General features: G+C 58.7%; 1 protein-coding gene across 1 annotated transcript in view; it reads right to left on the reverse strand.

The window, feature by feature from the left end:
• DSCAML1 (DS cell adhesion molecule like 1) overlaps window positions 1-25,169 on the reverse strand; it is a 320,664-nt gene that overhangs the window by 287,169 nt on the left and 8,326 nt on the right. The window contains exons 2-3 of the mRNA XM_081098463.1: window positions 15,815-16,132; window positions 10,377-10,523 (exon numbers count right to left, since the gene is read on the reverse strand). Coding sequence (XP_080954589.1) covers window positions 10,377-10,523; window positions 15,815-16,132 — 465 coding nt within the window. The remainder of the gene's footprint in view (window positions 1-10,376; window positions 10,524-15,814; window positions 16,133-25,169) is intronic.

The raw sequence follows: 25,169 nt of genomic DNA on the forward strand, positions 1-25,169 counted from the left end.
TACTTGTATACTCACTCCTGGATGCTCACACCTGTGTACTAACTCCTGAATTCTTACTCCTGGATGCTCACACCAGTGTACTCACACCTGGATGCTCACTCCTGGATGCTTACTTCTGGATGCTCACTCCTGGATGTTCACACCTGGATGCTCACTCCTGGAAATTCACTCCCCCTCCCTTCCTGGTCACAAGGAGATAATGACTAATCCTGCCATGTGTCTGTCTGCTCAGCACTAGGAAAAACTGAAACCTACATATAGAGAACCTATTTATTGAAAACATATCTATACAGGAAAATATAAGGTAACGTGGAAAATATGTTTTCCTACATAGAAAAAGTACGTATTTTCTAATCCTCTCTTTGAGGAAACTGAAGCTCAGACAGGTTCAAGGACCTATGTAGGATCATATGGTAAGTAAGGAGTAGGATCAGGATTTGACCCTACGTCCTTGAGGCCATAGCTCATGCCCTGTAGCTTTGCAACACACCTTTTCCATCAAAGAGGGGTTCCAAGCAAGCCCTGCTGATTTGGGGCATAACAGGAGCAAATGAGGACTTTATTCTAGCAGCCCCAGAGTCACACCCTTCTCTTCCTTTAGTCCATCCCCTTTACAACCGAATTGATGGTCCATCGCCTGCTGTTAAATGTTCCTCCGGGCAACTGACGACCATAGTCTGAGTGCCTGCCATGTGCTGGAGCAGCGAGGCCCCGGGCTACGGGCAGGCGGACGCAGATCCCCACGGCACCTGTGCAGGCCTCTGCCCGGAGCCATAGTCCTGTCCCCAGCGTGACTCCAGCTCTGGCAGCGAAGTCTCGCTGATACGCAACAGAGTTCAAAACCACAGGCTTGGCAGGAAGTGCCATCTATACATAGCTCTCCCATTCTGCAGGCACCGCTGGCTCCTTCTGAATAAATGCTACTCTGCATTAAACGCCAGAACTCGGCAAGCAATACTGTATGTTTGCAATGAGACTGAGAACTAAAAGCAAGATGGATTCTGATGTGAACACCAGCCAAGCAAATGGGTTGTTGAAAACCCTATCATTTCCCTGCAACCCTTGACTTCACTAAACACACATTCTTAGCCCACAGCGCAGTGAGGTGGGCATTAAACAACAACGAGGCGGCCCAACAATGAGTTATGTGTAGCATAACCTTCTGTAAAGAATTCCGCTCTGATTCCAGGGTAACTTACAGAGGTGCCAACTTAACCAAACAACGCCGCTTGCTCCCGCCCGCTGCCACGGCATGATCTGGGCACCACGTTGGCCTGCAATTGTCTTACATCCGCTGAAATTTGCCCAGTGGGCGCTCTGTAAATGTAGCGCCTGCCATGGACTAAATGGGAAAGCAAAGCACAGCACGTGCCCACAGCCAGCGGCACCTGATGCACGTGCATGCCCGCGAGCATACACACACACACACATACACACCACACATACACACACACACATACACACACACACACATACACACACCACACATACACACATACACACACATGCACACATGCACACACACATACACACATGCGCACACACATACACACACACATACACACCACACATACACACATACACATGCACACGCACACACACATACACACACATGCACACACGCGCACACACACACATGCACACACATACACATGCACACACATACACACGCACACACACATACACATACACACATGCACACACACATACACACACATACACACACATGCACACATACACACATACACACATACATGCACACACATGCACACACACATACACACATACACACGCACACACATGCACAAACACGCATACACATGCACACACATGCACACACATGCACACACATACACACACACACACATACACACATGCACATACACACACATGCACACACATACACATGCACACACACACATGCACACACATACACACGCACACACATACACATACACACACATGCACACACACATACACACATACACACACATATACACACACATGCACACATACACACATACATGCACACACATACACACATGCACACACATGCACACACACATACACATATACACACACGCACACACATACACAAACACGCATACACATACACACACATACACACATACACACATACACATACACACACATGCACACACATACACACGCACACACACATACACACGCGCACACACGCACACACATGCGCACACATGCACACACATGCACACACACACACACACGTCTGCCCGTCTCAGGAGCTGCAGCGTATACTGCTGGAGCCACTGACAGGCATGCAGATGCCAAGCATCCCGCTGGCCAGGGCACAAGGAAAGTGTAGGCATTAACCCAGAGCCCGGTGGCCCCTTCCCTGGCTGCACAGCCTTGGGGAGACCCCTCCACCACCCGGGCCTTGGTTTCCCTGTCTGTGAAGTGAGGTCAAGCACATGTCTCCCTCGGCTGGGGTTGGATTCAATGCGTTGCCTGTGAACTGCTGTGTAAGCCGAGGGCCCTCTACACATGAAAGGTGGCACAGGCAGCAGGGCACAATGTGAGAGGCGGCTCACGTCATCTCCAAGAGCTCCCGTCACACCCTCTGGGCTCGGCGCCGGCTCCCTCCCGCCGCACTCTATGGCCCTGGGCAGGTGAGCAGAAGACTCTGTGCCTCAGGCTCCTCATCTGCAAAATGGGGACAATAATGGTGCCCGCTGCACAGGACACGTGAGGATGAAGGGAAACCGCGCGCGGGAAGCCCTGAAGCAGAAGAGCTCAATGCTTGTCATTTATTCCCTCACTAACCTTATTCAACCACGATGATGAGTTCAGGCTAGGCCGCCTGGCTGGGCAGAGAATCCCTTCGCCCCTTCGGAGTGCCTCCTTGTCATCTCTAACCTGCAAACCGGATTGTGTGTGTGTGTGTGTTTCTTTTTTTTTTTTTTCTGTAATCCTCACCCAAGGATATTTTTCCATTGATTTTTAGAGAGAGAGGAAGAGAGAGGGAAAAATAGACAAAAATATTGATGTGAGAGAAGCACATTGACCGGTTGCCTCCTAAGCGTGTCCTGACCAGGCCTGGGCCAGGGAGGAGCCCATAACCCAGGCCTGTGCCCTTGACTAGGCTCAAACCCGGACCCTTCAGTCTGCAGGCTGACACTCTATCCACTGAGCCACGCTGGCTGGGGCCAGACTGTGTTTAAGGCACGAGGAAGGGGACTTTCTCTCTGCAGCCCCAGGAAGAAAACAAGGCTGCCTGAATCGGACCCCCGTCCCACCACACCAAACAGTTAGCGACAGGCCTCAGGCTGGGCTTCGGGGACAAAGCTCTGGGCCCAAGCACGTCGGGCGGCGGCGTGGCCGGGAGCAGCCTGCTTGGCCCGAGTCACATTCCCTTTCCACCTGAGAATGGGGCCGAGGCCGCTCCCGGGGCTCAGAGAAGGTTAAAGGAGAGGACGTCGGGGAACTGCCACGGGGCCTGCACACACGTGGATTTAACGGTGCATTCCCTCCCTTCCGCGCTCCTCTAACTGCGCCAGTCACCGGCCTCTCTGCGCCCGCCTCCCTGTCCGCAGCGGGGAAGGTAAGGGTTACCGGAGGAGCAGGGGAGGCCATGGGGAAGCGCCTCGCAAACGGCGCGGTTACGGAGACGCTGGTTATTCACAGGCAGGGACTGAGCGCTGGGAGCAGGGGAGACCAGGTGGTTTGCAGAGCTGATCTTTGCCGAGTTGGTGGCAAACCACACCCCTCATTCTGGACCTAAACAGAAGTGTGAGCAGGAATCACACAAGGCACGAGTGGATGCAGATTAACGACACCACATCTCGGCCACTGTCTCCCTCCTTCTGCCCAGATAGAGAGAGCCACGGCCTGTTTGAAATAAAAAACCGCTGTGGTCGCCGACCCAGCCCCTTGCTCACAGCTTTCTCAAGATCACGTTCAGGGGAGCCGTTCTCGAATCTGCGACCCAGCAGCACTCGGCTCTCGGTGGCTGGCCCCTGGCCCCCCTGTGCTCTGCCTCCCCAGCCCCCAGAGGCGGCAGCAGAGCCCGGGTCAGGCAATGCCAGGAAGCTGAGTGGCCATGTCCCTGCTGGGCTTAGGCCGCCCCTCCATCCGAGAAGGCGTCTCTCCGGAGGCTTAATTTTCATCTAAAGACTTCCATGTGGGACGGTCTCAGTGTCCCCGCTTCGCAGGTGAGTAAGTTGGGGCTTTGAAAGGAGCTTGCCAGGGTCGCCAATGACGACCAGCGGACTCTGCAGCCTGGCTCCTCCCTGCCACGCCCACGGCCTCGTGGTGAGCCGTCCGCTCAGATACCCGCCCAGTCTCACATGTGTTGTTTTCTTACTCTGACAATTTGCAGAATGTGTATGTTCTGTGCGCTCACTTTTGTGAGGCAACACAGTGCAACGCTGGGGCGCAGGCAGTGGGGTCTGCGTGGAGGCCGACTGCGGGCTGCCTCACCGACTCAGCCAGCGCACGCGCTTCCTTGTGCCTCTGCCCGCTCGTCCGTAACATGGGGACCAGCGGTCCCCTCACCTTCCAGTGGCCGCGAGGATGAAACGAGCCCAGCAGACGACATGCTCAGCACAGCGCCTGGCAGCGTCGTGTGCGCTCACTATTTGTCGCCGTGACCAGGCCGAGTCCTTTTCTCTAGGACTAGATGGGCCTTCACGGGTTCCATGTCCTGGCGTCCTCCTCAGCCTTCTCCCACCACTTCTCACCCTCCGGCCGCGTCCCCGGCGCCCACCCTCCTCGCCTGTGGCCTGCGTGCCTTTGCCGGTGCTGCCGCCTCCACCGACACGCCACCCTGCGTCCTGGGCCTGCGAAAGCCCTGTGAGCTCGAGCTGCGGCCCGCACAGAACCCAGCCCCTGCACACTAGCCTCTCCCGGGGCGGTGCTGGGGCTCCCAGACAGGCGCTGCCAAAGGGCAGGTCACGGCCAAGTTGGTCCCGCTGCCAGGCCCAGCCTGTGCTCAGCGCCCAGCAGGGGCCCAGACCCCACGGTTAAGTGGCCTTGAGCATCCACCCACCTCTCACAGGCACGGGCTGGCCCTCGCCTGCACGGCCCCTGCCTCCAGGCAGTGGAGAGCCCAGGTCCCCAGGTTTGCATCTAAACAGCAGAGTCGCAGGAGGAAGCCACAGAGAGGAAAGCCTGCCCTGGAGAGGCAGCCGGGCAGAGCCACCCACGGGATCCCAGCTCACACCAGCTGCCTGCTTGCTGTGTGGCCTTGGGCAAGGCACTGCCCTTCCCTGAGCGCAATGTCCTCCGTATCAGATTGGGTGGTGAGGGCCGGGGAGGGAGGACCAACACAACAGAAAATGTTGTCGCTCTTAAAGAGTTACTGTGAGGATGAGCGGCAACACGTGTGAGTGTGCACACAGCGCCGACCACAGGTCTCAGTACAGGAGAGAGAGCATCATTCGTCGTCGCGTGTCACGCTGTGGCGGGTGCTGTGGACCCGGGATGAAGAGCTGTGAGGGATGAGGCTGCACCCTCCTGCAGCACAGGGACAGAGAGGAACATCGCCGACAACAGGAGACAGGCAGAGAAAGCGCTGCAGGGGCCGAACCGGAGGGAGCGGTTCTGCCCGGGTCAGGTGAGGCCTCGCCGAAGAGGACACGTGACCCGAGTGTAGGGCCAAGGAGGGGGAGGCATGCACCGGAAGGAGGGGACCGATGCGGGCCCGGTGCAGCAGGACCCAGAGAAAAGAGGAGCAGAAACCCATGAACGATGTGGAACCCTGGGGCAACGGGAGGGGATGGGCAGGGGTTCCTTGGTGCTCACCTCGGGCACAGGGGCCGCAGGCAGGGAGCACTGCCCACCTTCAGAAAAGAGCCCTTGGGCCAGAGTCCTCCCTGCCCTGCCGCCCCCTCCCCAGCACGCAGGTGCCCAGTGTGCCCCGGCCTGGCCCTGTTCCCATAGATGAGGGAGCAGATCCAGGCTTGGCCTCCAGGGCAGCAGCAAATCCATCTGGCCCGCGTAAAGCCGTGTCCCAACATCCTCGCCGGGCCACCTCCGCCGCAGGATGCTGGGGAAGAGCATGCTGGGAAACTCCCGCAGGAGCCCGCATCGATATAATCAGGTCTGGTGGAAATTAAAAGCTATTAGAAACAGGGCCGGATTTATCTCTATATCCAATAACACGCATCGTAATGGTGAGTGTGCAGATGGGAAATGAAACCGGCTCGGCTCGCTGCAGGCCTTAATGGTGTGTTCGAGCGCAGCCCAGGCCTGTGGCTCCCAGGCCGCCCGCTCCCCAGAGACCAAGTCCCCGGGAGGGACGTAAGGGTAGGATCCGCCTGCACAGGTGGAAGGCTGTGCTCCTGCCCACACGCCTTTAAACAGCCTGAGGGAGGGAAGATGGCTGCTTGGAGGGAAGGAAAGGGGTGCAGGGAGGGGCAGGTGTAGCTCCAGAAAAGCAGCACTTGGGGGCTGGCTCTCCAGCCTCCACAAACCCCTGGGACAGCACAGCCAACATGAGGCTTAGAGTCAGGGGCCAGCTCCAGGAGCTCACCTGTGTGCCGCCCCCCCCCCCGCCCCCCTCCCCCAAGTGGGGGCAGCGGGGAGGCCAGCCTGGGAACAACGTTCCAATGCACAGAGCTCATGTAGCCCCAAGCCTCGAATTCCTCCTGCCAAAGCCCCTTGGAGAAACCCTGAAGGCAGGAGCCTGGACCCACCCCTTCCTCCCAGGCACCTGCTCTCCCAGGCCTGATTGGCCACCTCAGCCCCTGCCCCGCCTCCTGCCCTCGGGCACCTGCTCCTGCTGGCCCTGTGCTTGGTGAAGCAGCTGAGCCCAGCCTGGCAGAGCCAATGCCACGCTCCCTGGATGGAATGGAACTCCGGCTCCGGGTCCCTCCTTAACCCCAAGGCAACCTCATCATTACGTCTCCCCTCAGCATGGCTGCCTTCCAACCCACAGCCAACACAATCGCGCGCACACACAGTCCAGGGTGAGCTTGGTTGGCAGAGAATCCCACTGTTATGAAAAGATCCTGTAAAGAATGTGTTTTCCAAAACGAAAGCCGGCAACGTGTGGGCCCAGGTTCCGGGCCCTCAGCTACAGAGCCTGGGCGCCCAGCCATGGCCGCTGGCTTCGGGGACGCCTCCGGTGGGGGTTGGAGGTGTGTGCTTTGGGGAGTCTGTCCCTGGATCCGAACTGTAGCTGTAAAGAGGTCTTGAATGATAATGGAGGGGCTGCAGGGCTGAGCAGGGGCGGAAAGGAGAGAAGAGAACGGGTCCCGCAGAACCAAAGCTTCCCAGCGCCTGCAGGATAGCAGCAAACCCACTGACCATTATGCCCTTTGGGAGACACAGCCCAGTTCCCACATGAAAGGCGGCCCGAAGCACCCACTGCAAGGGCCTCACCAAGTAAAGGGCCCCCCAGCTCGCTGCCTCCAGCTCCTGAGCCCAGGAGCCAAGCTCGCCCCTTGTCCGCTCTCTGAGCTGGGCTGTCGCTCCCCCACGCCCTGCCTCTGTCCACGCTGTTCCCCATGCCTTCCCCTACCCGTGCAATCGGACACCCCTGGGCGTCAGTGGGCAATGCCCTGGGTGTGCCAGGCGGGGGGAGGTGTTAGGAGCCAGGGAGGTGGATAAAAGCAGTCCCATTCCCCCCTCAGGAAGCTCAGTCTCACGGGGAACACAGACCCTGTTACGTAATAACACGCATGCCCACCAGGAAGCAGCAGCACGGGGTGCTCCCCGCCCGCTGGTCAGCACCTGAGCAGGGCCGTCCTCGACGCCTCCCACAGGCTCCAAACACTCCATGTAACGCTTCTCCTCCTTAAAGCACTGAATCCTCCTCCTCACTGCATTACGGTCGGGGAAACTGAGGCTCTGAGATGGTAAGTGACTTGCCCAGCTGGTAAGCAGTGAGTGAGTTTCAAGCCCAGGCAGCTGGGTCCTAAATTCTAGACGCTTATTAATCACTGCATTCGACTCGGTTCCAAAAGCCTTTCCTAAAAGCCAAACGGATGTTTCTCCCCTTCAGGAGGCCGAAGCCTCGCTGCCCGCAGCACACAGGCCCTCACCGTGCCGCTCTCCCCGAGACATCTGTGCAGGGGCGGGGGCAGGGAGCGGGGGGGGGGGGGTCAGCTCCCTGTGCAGGTGTGGGGGGCGGGGTGGGCAGCTCCCTGTGCAGGTCGGGGGGTGGAGGCAGCTCCCTGTGCAGGGGCGGGGGGCGGGGGGGGGCAGCTCCCTCTGCAGGTGGTGGGGTGGGCAGCTCCCTGTGCAGGTTGGGGGGGCGGGCAGCTCCCTGTGCAGGTGCGGGGGGGGGGGGGGGGGCGGGGGGTGGGGGGGAGGGGAGCTCCCTGTGCATTAATTACACAGGCTGAGAAGACAGGCCTGGGTTCGCCCTGCCCCTCTACTAGCTGTGTGACCCAGAAGAAGTTACTTTACTTCTTCGAGCCTCAGTTTCCTCTTGCGTAAAGGAGAGGATGAAGATACACTTACAGCATTTTATACGGATAAAATGAGATATTACATGAAAGTTCCTTAGCCCAGTGCCTGGCGTATAGGTAGCACTCAAAATTCCTTCTCCTTTTTTCTCCTCCTCTTCCTCCTCCTCTTCTCTGTCTTCTTATTTTATTTTTAAAATATATTTTATTGATTTTTTTACAGAGAGGAAGGGAGAGGGATAGAGAGTTAGAATCATCGATGAGAGAGAAACATCGATCAGCTGCCTCCTGCACACCCCCTACTGTGGATGTGCCCGCAACCCAGGTACATGCCCTTGACTGGAATCAAACCTGGGACCCTTCAGTCCGCAGGCCGACGCTCTATCCACTGAGCCACACCGGTAGGGCTCTGTCTTCTTATTTTAATGAATATAACTTACTCCACAAAGCAAGTGTGTAGGACTTTGAATCCCCTTCCACCTGCCTGGTGCACAGACAAGACATTCAGTGCCCATCACTGCTGGGGCTTCGCCCAGAGCGGTCCGGTCCAGGGTCTCTCTGGCCGCACCAGCCCATGGTCGCTGCCGGCATCACCCCTTTGGGCTGTGCCCCTGGCGCCTCATCTGGACACAAGAGCCCCGGCCTCTTCGTCCCAGACCCTGTGGAGCTGCACGTGGCCGCCTGGCGGGGCCCAGCCAGCTCTCCAGCACCGTCCAGGTCTCTGGTGCTCCCGCGCCCCCGTGTGCTGCCCACATAGGCTCTCGCCCCAGCCCGAGTGCGCACCCAGCCTCTCCCACTCCCTGTGGTTTCACACGCAGCGGGAGCAGCTGCCCAAGCGGCTTCGGACTCCTGTCCCACCACCGGTTCTGGGGCCACGGAGACAGGCCTGCCACCTGCTCGCGAGCGAGAGGAGGAAGATGTACCAAGAGAAAGACACAGGTCAGTGTCTCACAAAAAGGATGCTGCCATATTAGCAGTGAACGCCCAGGCGCCCGCCTTCTCCCAGCTGGGCCCTGGGGCCACCAGACCCTCAGGCCCCGGGTCGGGCTCCACTCGAGGGGAGGGTCCGACAGGGGCCGGAGCCCGGGCTGTGCAACGGCCTCCCACGGGGCCCAGGGCGCCGGGACTGGGAAGCCCACTTCCGAGGCCATGTGCAAGGAAGTCTGTCCTCCCCAACGAACCGCACGCCTGAGCAGCCGCGTCACCTCGGGGGACTAGTGAGGGGACGTCAACACCGAAGGGCACATGGTACCAGGCCAAGCGCCTCCTTCCACAGAACGGAAGCCAGGTCCCGGGCGGAAGGAGAAGGGGGCGCCCTGGGCCACGGGGAGCGGGGAGGGGGGCGAGGGGACATGTGTGTAACGAGGCCGGGGGCATTTTGAGGACTGGGGTCCTCTCTTGGGGTCTCTAGACCTGTTTTCCTGCCAAAGGGGGACCCTGACCAGGAGAAGGAGCCGATGCTGAAGGCTGCATCCCAGCAGCCCGACAGGTGAGCCTGCCACCTGGCATTCACCTCCCTCCCAGGGCCGGGCAGCCGGGATTCTGAGGGGTCTCAGCTGTCTCATGAAAGGAGCCCCAGACGGTCCTGCAGAAATGCAAGCACACGGGCCACACGCCAGCCTCTACGCCCCTCTCCCCACAACCTCCACAAACAAGCTTCCAGCCTCAACTCCGATCCTGAAGAGCAAGGGCGAGAAAAGCCCCAGGGTCAGGGGTCAGGGGTCAGGGGTCAGGGGTCAGGGGTCAGGGGCCAGGGCCCCACCCACCTGGCGGAGGCTGCTGGCACATGGCTGTGCACCTCCCACACGGAGGGCACCGAGCGGAGACCGAAGACACTTTGCCGAAGCATCACCAGAACAACAGCAACCTGCTCCCCAGAACGAGCTCAAGACCTCGGGGAGCTCAACAACCCACACGGCACCCCTGCGACATCGCTCGCGCCCCCCCACCTCCCGCCCCGCCTGTGTGGCCCCGCGGTCTTCCTACCTGGGACGATGGAGACCGTGTCCTTCTCCCAGGACACGACGCTGACGTACTCCTGCACTGAGGAGGGGATGAGGCACTTGAAGACGGCCATGCTTCCACGCATGGACCGCTGATCCTCCACCCGGACGGTGTAGGGTTCCCTGAACACTGCGGAGAGAGGGCCCGGGAAGGCCTGTGTCGCAGCTCCACTGGACACGGGGCCCAGAGAGGCCCCCACTCCCTCCACACCCAGCCTCAGCCTCCACCACCTCTTCCCACCCTCCCACCTACCCGGCCCAGGACTCCCTGCCAGGATTTTAAAAGATGTATTTTAATTGATTTCAGAGAGGAAGGGAGAGGCAGAGAGAGGGAGACACATCAATGAGAGAGAATCATGGATCAGCTGCCTCCTGCACGCCGCCCCCGCCCCCCCCCCCCAACTGGGATGGAGACTACAACCCAGGCATGTGCCCTGACAGGGAATCAAACCGTGACCTCGGGGTTCATAGGCCGATGCTCAACCACTGAGCCACACAGCCGAGCCCTGCTGGGATCTTACTCCTGCCTGTGTGGCTCCTTTTTTTTTTTTTTTTTTAAATATATTTTATTGATTTTTTACAGAGAGGAAGGGAGAGAGATAGAGAGTTAGAAACATCGATGAGAGAGAAACATCGATCAGCTGCCTCCTGCACATCTCCCACTGGGGATATGCCCGCAACCCAGGCACATGCCCTTGACCGGAATCGAACCTGGGACCTCCCAGTCCGCAGGCCGACGCTCCATCCACTGAGCCAAACCGGTTTCGGCGTGGCTCCTTCTTTAGCAAGCTCCCCCCGCCCCCCAGGGCAACCCACTCTGCCTCTGAAATACCAGCCTTCCTTCACGAGACCACAATCCCACACCGGCCACCCCACGGTCAGGAGCGCTAACAAACTGTACTAAACGGGAAGGACCCTGCGGGCGCCTGAGCCCTGCAGTGTGATCACCTTCAGCAGGGGGTGACATGAGGGAATATTCTAGGATTCACCTAAGGAAGCCAAACTGCAGTTCCCACATGTTCCTCAGCCCAGGGCGGCAAGAGTTCGGGGCACGGGGGCCATAAATTGCCAGATAAAAATGGACACGTGACCTCACCACAGATTCTTTGTTGGGTGTGGGCACAGCCACGCACTGTGGAAAGCAGTTTGGGGAAACGGAGGACGTGAGCAGAACTGGGGGCTTGCTGCCTTCCTGGGCAGAATGGTTGTCGCTCTCTGTCTCCAGAAACGCAGCGTGCGGAGACATGGGCGTCTCCACGCTCCTCCAAAGCACAGCCCTCTGCTCTCCCCACCTCCTAACACTGCGGACACCTGGGCCCGCCTCGCCCGGCCTCAGACCCTTCCTCTCAGCGTGCCCTGGGCCCGGCTGGTTCCGGGGCTGTAACCTGTAGCCACTCCATGTGTCAGGCCCATGGTGGACGGGCCCAGCCTTAGCGGGGCCCAAGGGGCCTGCCCTCTCCTCTCCTTGTCCTCCTCCACTTGGCCTCTCCGGGGGGCTCCCTCCATCCTTCGACCCCTTCTCGGCCGAGGGGTATCCCCCACTGCCTCTGGCCTTGTCCTCAGCAGGCACCTGGGGGGTTCCCTCCTGCCATGGCTCTCAGGGGGACATCCCCCCCGGCCCCCACGCCCTCGCCCCCAGGTTCATCAAGAGCCTCTTCATTGGCTGTTTCCCGTTGGGCCTGCCCTGCCACCCTGCTCAGGGCTCTGTTCCTTCCCAGCTCTGGCTGGTGGTGTGATGGGAAGAGACACAGCTGAGTGGGAGGGAGAGGGGTGAGGGAGGCGCTGCTGCTGGCTCTGTGGGGCCGTGGGCCCCTCTTCCTGGGTTTGGCCACAGCACTGCAGGTGCGGGGTGCACACAGGGGAGACTGAGGGAAGCTGACTCTGGAGGGAAGCAGAGGGAAGGAGGAGAAGGGTGGGGCTGGGGCGCACCCCCAGGATGGGCCGAGGGACCAGCAGAGGCCAGTGGTTAGGGTGTCAGACAGGCGGGCGGGCACTGCCTCCTACTCTGAGCAGCTGTGTGCCCTGGGCGAGAACTGTTAACCTTTTGCAGCCTCATCTGTAAAAGGAAATAATAATGAAGTAATAGTAATAATAGTGCAGCGTGTAGAAGGCCTGGCACCCGAGGCGGGGCTGCAGGGCTGGGCCTCATTACAGCGCCATCTCTGTGGGACTGGCCGCGCCCTGGGCAGGTGATGGAACCTCTCTCAGTCCCTCGTTGGTTAGAAACACTCTACAGGGTCATTGTGAGAATTGCACCCAAACCCAACGAAGTCCGTGCCAGGTAATCTGACCTCACTTCCTCTTGGCCCGTGGAGGCCGGTGCTGGGCAGCAACCCCGCCCAGTGCTCCCTCCTGGCCGGCCCCCTGCGTTTCAGGGGACAAAGGAAGGCTCCTGAAAGGCAACCCCATGGGAGCCCATAGGCGAGGCTCTGAGCGTGGCCCTGGGTTCTGAGATCACTCCCTCCCCCACCCAACGAAATGGGAAGAAGATCAGCTGTTTAACGAAGAACTCCCCCCCTCCTCGCTCCCCACACGCCTGGGCCCAACTACTCAGCACCTGTACTTGCAACAGGCGCTCCTGAGCCAGACAGACCCGGAGTCAGAGACCTCGCTCTAGAACTCTCCCCTGTGCCCCAGGGATGGTGCTGAAGGCCGGGACCCCTGCAGGGGCTACCAGGCCACCCGTCCTCTCCTACCACAAGCTCTTCCCAGAAAAACCACTCCCCAAGTTTCCTGCTTCCTTACAGTGGAGGCCCCTCACAGCTGAGGCTGGCACCCGGCGGACAGGGACGTCCTCGCCAAGAGGAACTCAGCCAAGCCAGCCCGGGCCCACCTCACAGCTGAAGGTGACACCCAGCGGACAGGGATGTCCTCGCCAAGTAGCTGACCTGTGCCATGCCGGGCCTGCAGGCCTGACTCCGAGAAATGAGACTTTCTGTTTTCTCTAGAGAAGCCGCCTGAGAAAGGCTCACTTCCTTGACCAATTACTATTTCCAAAGGCCAAACTCCTTCACTGCTAACAGTTTTCCACCATGAATTTCACCTGAATGGCTGCTCTCGGGAGAAACACTGTCCCCGCAAGGCCATCACCAGGCGGATGAAGCGCAGGCAGCGTGGGGAGCAGGAGACCACAGCAATGGATGCATGGCTCCCGCACAGTAGCAGGGGTGAATCCCACAAACAGAACGGCGAGCAAACAGCTCAAGAGAACACGGACTGTGGGACTCCACTTGTTTAAAGTACAGACATTGGCAGTATCATCAGGCAGGAGCCAGGACAGGGGCTTCTCCCAGGCCTGGTGATGGGAAACGCATAAGGGGGCTTCCGTGTGAGTAACTGCATATCCTGAGCTGGATATCAGTTAGACTTTGGGAAATGCATCAAGCTGCATGCGTATAATAAATGCATTTCTCTTTATATATTAATCTAATAAAAGAGAAACATGCAAATTGACCATACCTTTGGTATGCCCCAAGCCACACCTACCAGCCAATCAGAGCAACTATATGCAAATTAACCCAAGCAAGATGGTGACCTCCAGCCACGGAGCTGGAGCAAACAGGAGGCTTGGTTGCCCCCACAATGGAGGAAGCCAAGCTTCCCGTCTGCCCTGGCCGGCTGTGGCCTCTGCTAAAGGCAACAAAGTTTCACTTATAGGAGCTAAATAAATCCCAGATACCTGCTTCCAGCCAGCCTCCACTGGAAGCTTGGGTGGCTGGGGGCTGTGGCCAGCCTGCAAACAGCCATCAGCCACTCACCTAGGCTGGCCAGGCACCCCAGCAGGACCTCCCTCCCTGAAGGGGGTGTGGCCAGCCTGAAAATGGCCCTCAGCCCCTCACCCAGCCTGGCTAGACACCCCAGCGGGACCTCCACCCTGATCCAGGACACCCTTCAGGGCAAACCAGCTGGCCCCCACCCATGCACCAGGCCTCTATCCTATATAATAAAAGGGTAATATGCAAATTGACCCTAACAGCAGAACGACTGGGAATGACTGGTCACTATGACAAACACTGACCACCAGGGGGCAGACACTCAATGCAGGAGCTTCCCCCTGGTGGTCAATGTGCTCCCAAAGGGGGAGCTCTGCTCAGCTACAAGCCAGGCTGACGGCTGCCAGCACAGTGGTGGTGGTGGGAACCTCTCCTGCCTCCTCAGCAGCGATAAGGATGTCCGACTGCAGCTTAGGCCTGCTCCCTGCTGGCAAGTGGACATCCCCCAAGGGCTCCCAGGCTGCCAGAGGGATGTCTGACTGCCAGCTTAGGCCCAATCCCCTAGGGAGTGGGCCTAAGCCAGCAGGTGGTCATGCCCTGAGGGGTCCCAGGCTGTGAGAGGACACAGGCTGGGCTGAGGGACCTCCCCCCTCCCCGAGTGCACACATTTTTGAGCACTGGGCCTCTAGTCTATAATAATAAAAGTGTAATATGCTAATTAGACTGGACAGTCAAATAACCTTCTAGACGTCCTTCCAGACGACCTTCCAGATGAAGCTGCAGTGACAGGGGCTGAGGCAGAGGCGGTTAGGGACGATCAGGCAGGAAGGCAGGCAGAGTGGTTAGGGGCAATCAGGCAGGCAGGCAGAGTGGTTAGGGGCGATCAGGCAGGTGAGCAGTTAGGAGCCAGCGGTCCGGATTGTGAGAGGGATGTCTGACTGCCATTTTAGGCCCAATCCCACCTAAACCAGCAGTCAGACATCCCCCAAAGGGTCCCAGATTGCAAGCGGGTGCAGGCCGGGCTGAGGGGATGAGCGCCAACGCCGCCCCCCTCGCCCCGTGCATGAATTTCGTGCACCAGGCCTCTAGTTGTTTTAATAAAAGGTTTTATTTTTGATTTCAGAAGGAAAGAAAGAAGCTCATTGGATGTTTTCCATGAGTCAAGCACCAACATGAGCACTTCATGTGAATGTGTGCGATCTCACAATGACCACAGGCAGTGAGAAGCAGGGTAGAGACTGGCACCCCTTTGTAGGTGAGGAAACTGAGACTCAGAAAGGGATGTTCTCACCCAGCTGGGTTGACTCAGGGGTTGAGCGTCGACCTACGAACCAGTAGGTCACGGTTTGATTCCTGGTCAGGGCACATGCCCGGGTTGTGGTTTGATCCCTAGTGTAGGGTGTGCAGGAGGCAGCTGACCCATGATTCTCTCTCATCATTAATGTTTCTGTCTTTCTCTCCCTCTCCCTTCCCCTCTGAAATCAATACAAAATATTTAAAAAAATAGCAAGGGGTGTTCTCAGCCTAAGGACCTACAGTGAGTGGCAAAGAGTTAAGATTCCAAAGAACAAAACTTTCCTTGAGGGACTGACTTTTGCCAAGTCCCCCTCCCCCACAATGTTACACACGTGTCAGAATGATGGGTGCTGCCCGCTCCCCAGCTCAGCCCTCCAGACTGCTCCCTGCGGCGGGCAGGGGCCGGCCTCACCTGCTTTGACGCGGATGTTGGGGCTGCGGATCTTGCCGGCGGCATTCTCCGCGGTGCAGAAGTAGTCATTGTCGTGGATGAAGCTGTTGAAGGCGGAGGGGGAGAAGGGGTAGAGCTGCAGCGTCCCGTTGGCGTGCACGTGCCGGATGTGGGGCACGTCGTAGATGTCGTCCCCCGTGGCCAGGTACCATCGAAGGGCTGCGCTGGGGGAGCCCGCAGCCGGGCAGGGCACCACGACCCCCACGGAGCTGGAGAAGGTCACCTGCTGCAAGGAGTCATTCACAAAGTAGAGGCTGGTGCCAGCATCTTCCGGGCGGGCTGCAGGGGGCAAGGGAGCGGCTCGGTTAGCGGAGTTGGTAAGACCCTCATGGGCCAGAGGCAGCGAGCCCACACTCAGGACCGCCAAGCACCTCACTCCACAAGCGCTTACTGAGCGCCAACTGTTTACCGGCACTGGCAACCGTGAGCCAGAGGCAGACCACCCTGCAGGGACTCCGGCCTCGCACATTGCTGGCGAGAGGAGGCCACCACTCTGCTAGGCTGAAGGGTCGGAAGCCATTGCTTAGGTAATAAATATTTCTTGAGCAGGTCCTGTACGCAGGCAGGCTCACACCCATCCCCTGTACCACCCGGTGGGGAGGCGGTGCCACTGCTCCTCATCACTGTCTGTTACAGGCTGAGATGAGGTGGGGGACTTGCCTGAGACGACAAAGCTAATAAGCCCCAGACCAGACATGTGACTCCATTGCTCCCAAAGAGGCCTCGGTGCACTTTGTGCCCACCCCCGCCGAGCGGGCAAAGGTGTAAGCCCGTGTCCTGCAAGGCATGGCTGAAGGGAGTGCGGGTGCTCACCTGAAAGACAGAGGCCCCAGGAGACCTGAGAGCGGCCTTGACCTCTGGAGGCCAGTCTGGAAAATGCCAGCCCACGGGCTGAAGGAAGGATTGTGGGTGATGCGTCTGAGTGCGGGAGCAAGAGACGGCCCACTTCTCAACCTGCCCTGCCATGGCCGACTGGGAACGCCCTTCCCCGTCTGATCAGCGTTTCCTCAGCTCATAAACGGGGGGAGGATGGACCAGGCTGCGGACTCCCTGGCCAGCGGCCACCGTCCCCCACCCCCGCCCCAGCTCACAGGGAGAGCATGCTCCCATGGCAGCGGCTGCTGTGGCCGGGCCACCGACGGGAGGGCAGCGTCTCAGCACGCATCTCAGCTCGGGACCTCGGCGTTCCTGCCCCAACGGGTGAGGGCATCTGGGCCCTGCCTCCCCACGGAGAGGCCTGTCCCTTTGAGAAGGACCACCTCTGACCAGGAGGGGCAGACACGGGGGAAGCCGCACCCTCTCCACCAGGAAGATCAAGGACCACACGAACCACTCGAACCCAAACCCGCTCGCTACTGCTCGGAGTGCAGGGCCCAACTTGACCTCAACTGCCACAACTCTGCGGGCAGGGGAAGGCCTGCATCTGGACCGCGTTAATATTCTTGGCTTGATTCCCAGCCGGGCCTCCAGGGAGAATGTACCAGGCAGCGCGCTGAGGGAGGCCATTGAGCTTCATTGGTCAGAGCGATTCACAGCATCTCATAAGGAGCCACGTGGAGCCACGGGCAGCAGCGCTAGACACACATCCGTCCTCGGCTCCAGCTAGGGCGTCAGGGAGACCTCTTACAGCAAGTGCATCGCTGAGCGCCCAGAGGCTCCGGGAGTGGCAGCATCCTTCCTCCTAGTTCTCCTCCTCTTCCTCCCCCTCCTCTCCCCCTGTCCTCCTCCTCCCCCTTCTCCTCCCCCTCCTCCCCCCTGTCCTCCTCCTCCCCCTTCTCCTCCCCCTCCTCCTCTTACAGCAAGTGCATCGCTGAGCGACCGCCCAGAGGCTCTGGGAGTGGCAGCATCCCTCCTCCTCCTCCCCCTCCTCCCCCCTCCTCCTCCTCCTCCCCCTCCTCCCCCCTCCTCCTCCTCCTCCCCCTCCTCCTGGGACAGTCCTGCTGCAGGTAGTTGAGCAGGTCTGCTCTGGGGAAGAGGAGGGTGGCCACCAGGAGACCCCGAGAAGCTCAGATGTGCCCACTGGCAGTGGCTGGAGCGTTCTCCAAGGTCACGCAATCACGCCATTTCACAGGTGGGCAAACTGAGGTGTAGGAAAGCTTCTCTCAGGGTCCACCTTCGCCAGCTTCCCTTCCTCCAGCCCGTTCACCTCCTGAGAGACCCGCTGCTGGGATTCAGTCAACAAACCACTGCCGAGCATCTTCAGCACCCCGGGCACCAGTGTGCGCACGTTACAGGACCGCTCTCAGTCCTCCCCACTGCCTTACCAGTCGGCATCGTAATCATCCCCGCTTAAAGCTGAGGGCGCTAAGGTGCGGAGAGGTCAAAGCCACTCACCCAAGACCACACAACCGGGGAGTGAGGGCTTGGAGAGGCGGACGCAGGCCATCTGGGCCCAGAGTCCGATTTCCAGCCATGAGATCGCTGTAGCCACCGCAGTAATACACCGGGGACTGCCTCCTCCTCCAGCACCACCTGGCCGCCAGCTTCCATATTCAACCGTTGGGAACAGAATTCACAACCACACACACCCTTCCTGGGGGCTGTAGGACCAGCACTTCACAGTGCCCGCCTGTGGGGACAGGGGCCCTCACTCTGGGGTCCTGGCTGCTTCCTGAGAACCTAGCTGATCAGACCCCTCACCACGGCCCTTCATGGATGCTGGGAGCGGAACCCATTGCTGCCCAGAAAGGCTGCCCTGTGCCCGACAAGTGGGCTTGGGAGGCTCAGAGAGATTCCTGAGGCGGAGAAGTCAGGCGCTGACTCGGCAGGTGAGAACATACGGAGGAGGATGCTGTCCCCCAGCCATGGCTTCACATCTGCAGGACTTCCTAGGCGATGCTACTATTCTCTTTTTAAGTATTTTATTATTTTTTTTTAATCTTTTTTTGTTGTTGTTGCTAATCCTCACCCAAGGATATTTTTCCCATTAATTTTCTTAAGAGAGAGTGCAAGGGAGAGGGAGAGGCAGAGAGAAACATTGATGTGAGAGAGACACATCAATTGGTTGCCTCTCACATGAGCCCCGACCAGGGCCAGGGATGCCTGCAACCAAGTACATGCCCTTGACCAGAATCGAACCCGGAACCCTTCAGTCTGCAGGCCAACACTCTATCCACAGCCCAACTGGCCAGGGCGCGAGGCTACAGTTCTATTTCCATTTGACATAGAAGGGTAGGAGACGAAGACTCAGTTAACTAACTTACCCAAAGTAACGCAGAGGGTACCAGTCAGCGCCGGATCCGGGCCGCAAACCAACAGTGCCGCCCTTGCTGAGCCAGACACGGAGCTGACGACAAGTCAAACCACAAAATATAGGCGGCATTCTCCTCCCCAACATGTCTTCCATCCCCTGAGCCCCCACACCCCAACACACATTCCCAGCCTTCTTCTCTCCCACTGGACACCTGCCCCAGCCTCCCTGCCTGTGAGGCAGCCCCTTCCCAGGCTCCCCACCCTCCGGCAGGAGCGCCAGCCACAACGCCCGCCCCTGCCCGCACGCAGGCCCCGGGGCCTGCCAGAGCCAGGGACAGGGTCTCAGCAGCCACAAGAGAAGATCTACTTGATGGATTGACCGGGACTGTCCAGCCACCTGTCAGGTGGATGAAAGACAGATTTACAGCAAAGGAGAGCGGCCTCCTGGTTCTCCCGCCCGGGTGTGAGCTGCTGTCTTCCGAGCCTGGGCCGGGGAGGGTCAGACCAACCATTCATCGCTGCTTGCGGCTGACAGCGCGTGGCCGTCAGGAAACATCACCTCGGGCGTAAAACAAGAGCGTTCTGCACCTACATCGGCCTCATATTTTACCATCACAGGCAGCTGTCAGCCCCAGACGCAGAAGCCCTTCCACAAACATGACTTTAGTCTCACCCCACCTGCTCAGAGAAAGGCATGAGCAGACGCACAAAGAGGAAACTGAGGCACTGACCGCCTCAAATCTCTGCCACGTGCCCAGGTGAAGGCTGGCCCAGGGCACAGTGAGTGGCTGCAGCGGCAGTGGGTGCGCGCAGTCCCCTCGCCACGGCAGGGGAGTAGCCGGGCCCGAGGGCCTCCCGGAGGCTGGCGTGGCCTTCACGCGGGGCCTTCCCTCCTTCTCAGTCTCCTGGAGGAGTCTTCTGAGCCTCAGCAGCTCAGAGAAGAGCCAGGAGTGTGTGCAGAGCTGGAGCCGGAGCCGGGGGTCTGACAGAGCTACTTCCCTCCTCCTCCCTGACCAGCTGTGTGGCCTCAGGCAGCCCACTGGCCGCTCTGAGCCCTGGTGTCAAAAGAGGGAGGATTGCAGGATTGCATCACCTACCTGCCTTCCACCCCCACCCCCACCCAGGACCGCCCAACGGCAATAGGGAATGTGACTGTGCTTGGTGCCACCTGACGAGGTGTGAGTCTGAGGGATGGGCTTGCTGTTCTGGTCCCAGCAACCCCCACCCCAGGAGCCAGGGGGCCTAAGGTGAGGGCAAAGGATGCCGGGGCCAGCGCCCCTCTGCACCTGTGGGACTCCAGCCCTTTCCCACCTCCTTCACCTCCTCCTCCCCCGCAATCAGGGCTGTCCTCCCCGCATCCTTGCTGACCAGGGACCAGGAAAGACTTGGTTCTCAGGGGATCAGGAGCAGGCCTGGTGTGGGGAAGCATCAGGAGGGGACTGGCCAGAAAGGTCCCCCAACGCTAGGGCAGTGAGCAGAGGGCTGAGCACTGATTCCCCATGAGCCCTGGCAGGGAGGTCCATTGCTCAGCATCTGAGAAGAAGCTCGGGAAAGAGGAGGCTCTGGGAACAGGGCTCGAGCCTAGCCTGGGTGGAGGATCGGAATGAGGCCCTCCTGGGAAGGGACCGCCGGCACAGTGGCTCGGTGACACGTGTGAGTCTGGCATGCGTAGGGAACACGGCAGAAACCTTCCAGGCAGGGCACTGGGTGGGACTGGGGAGAGGAGGCGGAATCAGCGGGCTGGGCCCACGGTGGTGGGCGCAGGGGGAGGTTTGCAGGCTCCTGGTGCGCATGGCCTGATTGCTCAGGACAGGTGACTGAGGTCAGTCGAGTTCTTGGAGCCTGTGCCCAACTTCCTTCTGGCCACACCATTTCCCTGGCCAATGGCGCAAAGCTCTCCAAAGAGAGGAGACTAACATTAATTGAGCACCTACTGTGTGCATGCACCGGGCTTCTCATGTAATCCTCACACAAAGGAGCTGCATGTACAGGGGAGGAGAAGAGGCTCATGGGGAGAAATTTCCCAAATCACACAGCGAGAGGGAGACAGAGCCAGCCCCCAGCAAGGCCGGCCTGGCCCCCAAGCCCGGGCGTTTTCTGCCACAAGTTTGTGGCCTGATGAGGTTTCTCCTTCACTCTCTGAGGCCAATCTAATTTGGAAAACAAATCCCTGGACAGGGAACGCCTCCTTTCCCTCACTCCCCAGCCCGCTGCTTCTGCTTCCCTTGCAGCTGAGAGCGAATATTCAGAGAGAACGAGGGGGGGGCAGCACTTCACATGTGAAGAGAGACATTCAGATCAACAGCAGCGCTTCTCTGGTCGGCGGGGAAAGTGGGTTTTTAATAGAAAATGGAAGTTGTGGGCTCGGTTGTGATGTGACAGACGCCCAGCCTTAAGCCCAGTTAATCTCCTCGCGGTAACACTGAGCACCCGATGCCGCCCCATAGAACGGGCTCCACACCCCAGAGATTAGCCGAGTGGAAATAGCACAGCGATATTTTTAAACCGGAAATCGCCCCGGGCATTTGGCTGCCTCAGGGTCATCCCCGAAACCTAAATATTCGTTGCATCAACTCCCTCGCTCTGCCCTGCGTCTGGCCAGGGGGATTCGTTTGTGGAAAGAAAGGGGACACCAGGTATTCGTCACCCATGGGCCACCCGGGTTGGGAGGGGGGTGTCTGGCCAACCGAGGCTTCCTCCCAGGTGCACCCTGAATTGTCCCCGATCATTGGGAATGACCACCCAGGGGACTCACACCACCCGCGGCCTCCCCCACGGGGAGGGCGGAGGCACTGTGCTCTCCCCGTCCGGACACTGACTGGTCTCACTCTTGGGGCTCCTCCCCGGGAGCTGAGCCAGTGCTGGGCCCCATCACGTCCCCACCCCAGACGGGCAGGGGCCTGAGCGAGGAGTCTGCCTGGGCACAGTCATGCGGTGGGAGGGCACAGTGGGTCCTCAGGGGAGCGGGAGGCAGGGGAAGTGGGCGGGGCTCCCTGCAGGCTGTGAGCTCCCCTCCCGCTCACCACTCCATCCGGGGGCCTAGCACAGGACTGGGCACTCAGCACAACGGCCACCCACTCAGACCCCGAAGCCAGAGGTGAGTCCCGCTCTGCCACTAAGAGCAGTGTGACCTGGGCCAACACTGACCCCTGTGTCAAGTGTGACCTGGGCCAGCGCTGACCCCTGTGTCAAGTGTGACCTGGGCCAGCGCTGACCCCTGTGTCAAGTGTGACCTGGGCCAGCGCTGACCCCTGTGTCAAGTGTGACCTGGGCCAGCGCTGACCCCTGTGTCAAGTGTGACCCGGACCAGGGCTGACCCCTGTGTCAAGTGCGACCCGGACCATGGCTGACCCCTGTGTCAAGTGCGACCTCGGCCAGCACTGACCCCTGTGTCAAGTGTGACCTGGGCCAACACTGACCCCTGTGTCAAGTGCGACCTCGGCCAGCGCTGACCCCTGTGTCAAGTGCGACCCGGCCAGCGCTGACCCCTGTGTCAAGTGCGACCTGGGCCAGCGCTGACCCGTGCAGAGGGCTCGCAGGTAGATGACTTCAGGGGTGATGGTTCCTAGTGAGAAAGGGCCCGCCTCACCTCAGTATCTTTTGCTGTGATCATTGTTATTAGAGCACAAGCATTATTTGTGAAATAAATACCCCACAACAAGCATTTACCTCTCACCTACAGCAACACCAACAACTACGACACAAGGAAAGACTGACGCTCTCAGCGTCACCCCACACAAGAGTCGCTGGAGCGCTATGTAACGTGTGGTCCCCCAGACAGTGGGAGGGCCGTCTGCCCCGGCAGGAAGCTTTCGGTTCAGGTGGCCCGGTGTCCAGGCCGGCCGCCCTCCTCTGGGAAAAGATGGACCTGCCATCTGGGCTCCAAGGTCACCCTCCCCAGCAGAGGGCATTCTGGTCGGCCTGAGGACCTTCGCACCGCAGTGACTGGACCTGCTGACCGAGGCCACGCGACGACAAAGCGTGGCCAAGCGCTGCGCTAGCCCATGCGGCTCGGCAGCCGTGCGGGCCTGCGAGGCTCCGGTTCGCTGCGAGGCTGGTCTCCACACAAAGGCTCCCGCTCCCATGCAGGCGGGCAAAGCTAGGTTTACAGTGCGAGCACACAGACCGGTTTGCTCTCGTCTGATTCATTAATGATGGTGTTGCTTTCCATACGAACAACTGGAAACTACCTCCGGTATACTGTTTGTCTTCACTCTGATTGTCCTCACCCCACAGCTGGGAAAACTAGGCCCAGAGAGGACCGGCCAGCAGTGCCCGGGGCCCAGCTCAACCCCTGCGTCCATCCAAATCCAGCCCAGCGAGCGGGTCCGGCGGCAGCATCAGGAAGCCCTCTGTGTGCGCGTCTTGAAGACAGACGGAGTCTAGGCCCTCGGCCAGAGCTGGTCCTTCCCCTGGGACGAGACGGAGCAGCGGGGATGGAATCCGGGGCCTTCAGTCCATGCCCTCCCCCCCCCCCCCACCGGGCACACCTGCTTCACCATCCTCACCAGGCCGTGCCCACTGTCTCTGCAGCACTTGGCTTTTGCCAGGCACCATGCAGACCCTTTACTTGCATTACGGTGCCTTTGGCCCTGACACCAGCCCGGAATGTGGCTGCCACACGAGGCCACATGTGACAGTGAGAGAGCAGGGTCCCTTTCTTTTCTTTTTTTTTTTTTATAAGTAAAAAATATATTAACTGAGCCCTGACCAGTGTGGCTCAGTTGGTTGGGTGTCATCCCATGTGAAAAAAAGAAAAAAGAAAAAAAAAGGAATTATAACTAATTGAGAAGAAATTATGGTTTTGGTGTGATAGAAGGCATGAGGCATAGAGATGCATTTTGAAGGAAAAAGAAAATGGGTCCTAAGCTGGTTATTTCTGAAAGCTGTAAGATTTGTGAAGAAAAGTTTGTGAAAGTTGTGGAATGTTTGTAAAGAGAAATGTTGAAAGGAAATTATATAAATAACACAGGCTAGTAAGCCAGGACAAGTAGAATAGGGAAACTGAGGTGGTTAAACAGCACTTTGGAGTCTTCTAGTAAGTCCTAAAGTTTAGGACCTAAACCAAAGACACTTAAGAGTAAATTATTTGCATTTTGCCTCCCTAACCAGAGGGTAAATAGCTTATATCAGCATACTTGCCGGGGTCCAACCCCAGCAGGTCCAGGGGTTCCCAAAGGCGTAGACCAAGTCGGCGAAGAAGGAAGGACACGGAGACAGTGTTCAGTTGATCAGCAGCCCAGCCAGGATCTCCAGCCAGGATCTCCAGCCAAGTTCTGGTCTGGATCTCCAGAGAGGTTCTGCTTAGGATCTCCAGCCAGGTTCTGTGTCCATGTTGTCTTGCTAGGTTCTCCAGCCAGGTTCTCCAGGTTCTCCAGCCAGGTTCTGTAGCCATGTTCCCTCCCTAGGTTCTCCAAGCAGGCTCTGTCCAGGTTCTCCAGCCAGGTTCAGTCACCAGGTTCTAGTCAGGTTCTCTTGCCAATTTCTGTAGTCAGGTTCAGTCCAGGATCTTTTGCCATGTTCTCTCGCTAGGTTCTGTCTCTAGGTTCTGAGGCCAGTTTCTGTCCAGGATCTTTTGCCATGTTCTCTCCAGCGAAGTTCTTCTGTCTCTAGAGAACGTTCTGTGTAGGTTCTGTGCCTAGGTTCTGTCTTCTCTCTCTCCAGGGTCCCTTTCTATAGCTGCGCCTCTCAAGGGGCCGGCATCCCAGGTGTGTCCTGTCTCCGGGTGGTGAACATACCACAGGGGGTCTCTGACGAAGGACAGCAACTCGGGTAGAAGAGTTCTGATTTATTTGGGACTGTCCCAGACATCAAACACTTTATCCCCAGTATGTCCTCTCCACAAGGAAATGCTAGCAGCTCCGTACTCTAGGCACCGAGATGCCAAAATACCACCCACCCCCACTTCCAAACGCCCTGGGGAGGCCATCCTACCCCATCTGGAAGCCTGGCCAGGGTCCAAGTACTCCACCTCTGTCCATCACAAACATGGTTGTTCTTTCCTCTCTTTTTTTGTTAATCCCCACCCAAGGATATTTTCCCATTTTAGAGAGAGTGGAAGAGAGGGAAGGACAGAGAGAAATATCAATGTGAGAGAAACACATCGATTGGTTGCCTCCTGCAC

This window comes from Myotis nattereri, assembly GCF_964212035.1.
Source record: "Myotis nattereri genome assembly, chromosome: 9".
Classification (NCBI taxonomy): Eukaryota; Metazoa; Chordata; class Mammalia; order Chiroptera; family Vespertilionidae; genus Myotis; species Myotis nattereri.